This window comes from Corvus brachyrhynchos, unplaced genomic scaffold (genome assembly GCF_000691975.1).
Source record: "Corvus brachyrhynchos isolate BGI_N302 unplaced genomic scaffold, ASM69197v1 scaffold302, whole genome shotgun sequence".
NCBI lineage: Eukaryota > Metazoa > Chordata > Aves > Passeriformes > Corvidae > Corvus > Corvus brachyrhynchos.
In genome coordinates this window covers 5,196,349-5,197,754 of record NW_008237244.1, presented here as the reverse complement: position 1 = coordinate 5,197,754, position 1,406 = coordinate 5,196,349, and the positions used below count along the sequence as shown (strand labels likewise).

At 46.4% G+C, this 1,406-nt stretch overlaps 1 protein-coding gene across 2 annotated transcripts in view; it reads left to right on the top strand.

Moving 5' to 3' along the window:
- The first annotated feature begins 129 nt into the window (after positions 1-129).
- Positions 130-1,406, top strand: part of TMEM67 (transmembrane protein 67) — a 33,897-nt gene continuing 32,620 nt past the window's right edge. Inside the window, exon 1 of one of the 2 annotated variants that reach the window (XM_017730400.1) lies at positions 130-428. In XM_017730400.1, coding sequence (XP_017585889.1) covers positions 344-428 — 85 coding nt within the window. In that variant the 5' untranslated portion in view covers positions 130-343. The remainder of the gene's footprint in view (positions 429-1,406) is intronic. The other variant, XM_017730401.1, reaches the window with a different exon arrangement.

Here is a 1,406-nt window from a genome sequence, read left to right as displayed (position 1 = left end):
GAGGCGCTGCAGGTAGTGCGCATGCGCTGTCTGCCCCGGACGTGTGTCTGCGGTCCCCGTCTAAGTAGATCTGTTGGAGCTGTATAATAATAGATCTGTATGATTATAGATTTGTATAGTGATAGACCTGTACGATGATAGATCTGCATATAGACATCGATCACACGGTGGCCGAGTGCCGCTGCCGTGCTGTGCGCTGTCCTCAGGCTCGTCCCCGTTCGTGCAGGCGCGTGCCGAGCCTCAGGCGCCCCTCAGCGCGGCTCCTCCAGGACCTACAGACACGGTTTCTGACACATCTCGGGGCTAGCTCAAGTCTGAGTTGTGAGAGGAAAGGAAGGCAGGGATGGAGGAATGGAAGAGGAGAAGGAAAGGTTCAAGGTGGAGGAAAGGGAAGGGCAGAGGCAGAGTACTTTGGTTGTGCAAGCAAGGTATTTTATCCTAATGTTTATCCTACCTGCCTTTCCCTGTCTTTGCTTGTTCTCCCCTGTCTTCCTATGCTTATCAGTATTTGCCTGCTCCATTTTACATAGAAAAAAAAAAATCTGTACTATTTATGATAGATTAACCTAGCAATGCTGCCGATTTTAGGAGCTTTCTCAACACAGGCAGACTCTTGTTTAGAAAAAAGACATTGTTTATTCTGTGCAGGGTACAAGGTGGAGGTTTTCACAAATCAAGCACACCAAGCGGTAAAAAGTTACATCTTTACACAAATTTACTTAAACTTGAGCCTGCGGACAGGTATTTTGACTTGAAAACATCAACTCAACTTTTAAACATTTGTTGAGCCAGTAAAATATATTCAGTGATAAATAAACCATGCTAATGTCGAAAATCATAATAGGGAATTAGCATGCAAGAGAGACAATGAGAAATAATTAAAATCCAGGACACGGTGTCTTGCCAAGTTTTGGTAACATCTGAGGGAATAGGACAAGAGGCAAGAGGCAGAAACATGCACAGAAATTTCCACCTGAGCATGAAGAACTTTACTGCTCAAGAACAGGTTGCTCACTGATTCAAGAACTGTCCTAGTCCTGTGCCGTGTGCTCTGGGATGGCCCTGCTTGAGGAGGGAGGTTGGACCAGACGAGCCACTGTGCTCCCTTCCAACCTGACACATTCTGTGATTCTGTGGAATGTGAACAGAAGTGGGCTGACAAAGGTGTAAAAGGTAAAGGGGAGTAACTTTGGTTGTGCATCCATTGCTCTAAGCATATTCTGTGTTTTCACCTTGTTACAACTTTCCGTTCTGGGGAGAAATTGCAAACACGTGTTACATTTGTATGATATACTGTGCACCAGTTCTAGAGACGAGGTACCGGAACATGCACGGGGCTCGGAGTCCTCTCGGTTCTTGCTCCCGCTCTCGCACAAGACGAACAAAACCCTCTGCAGACCGCATAG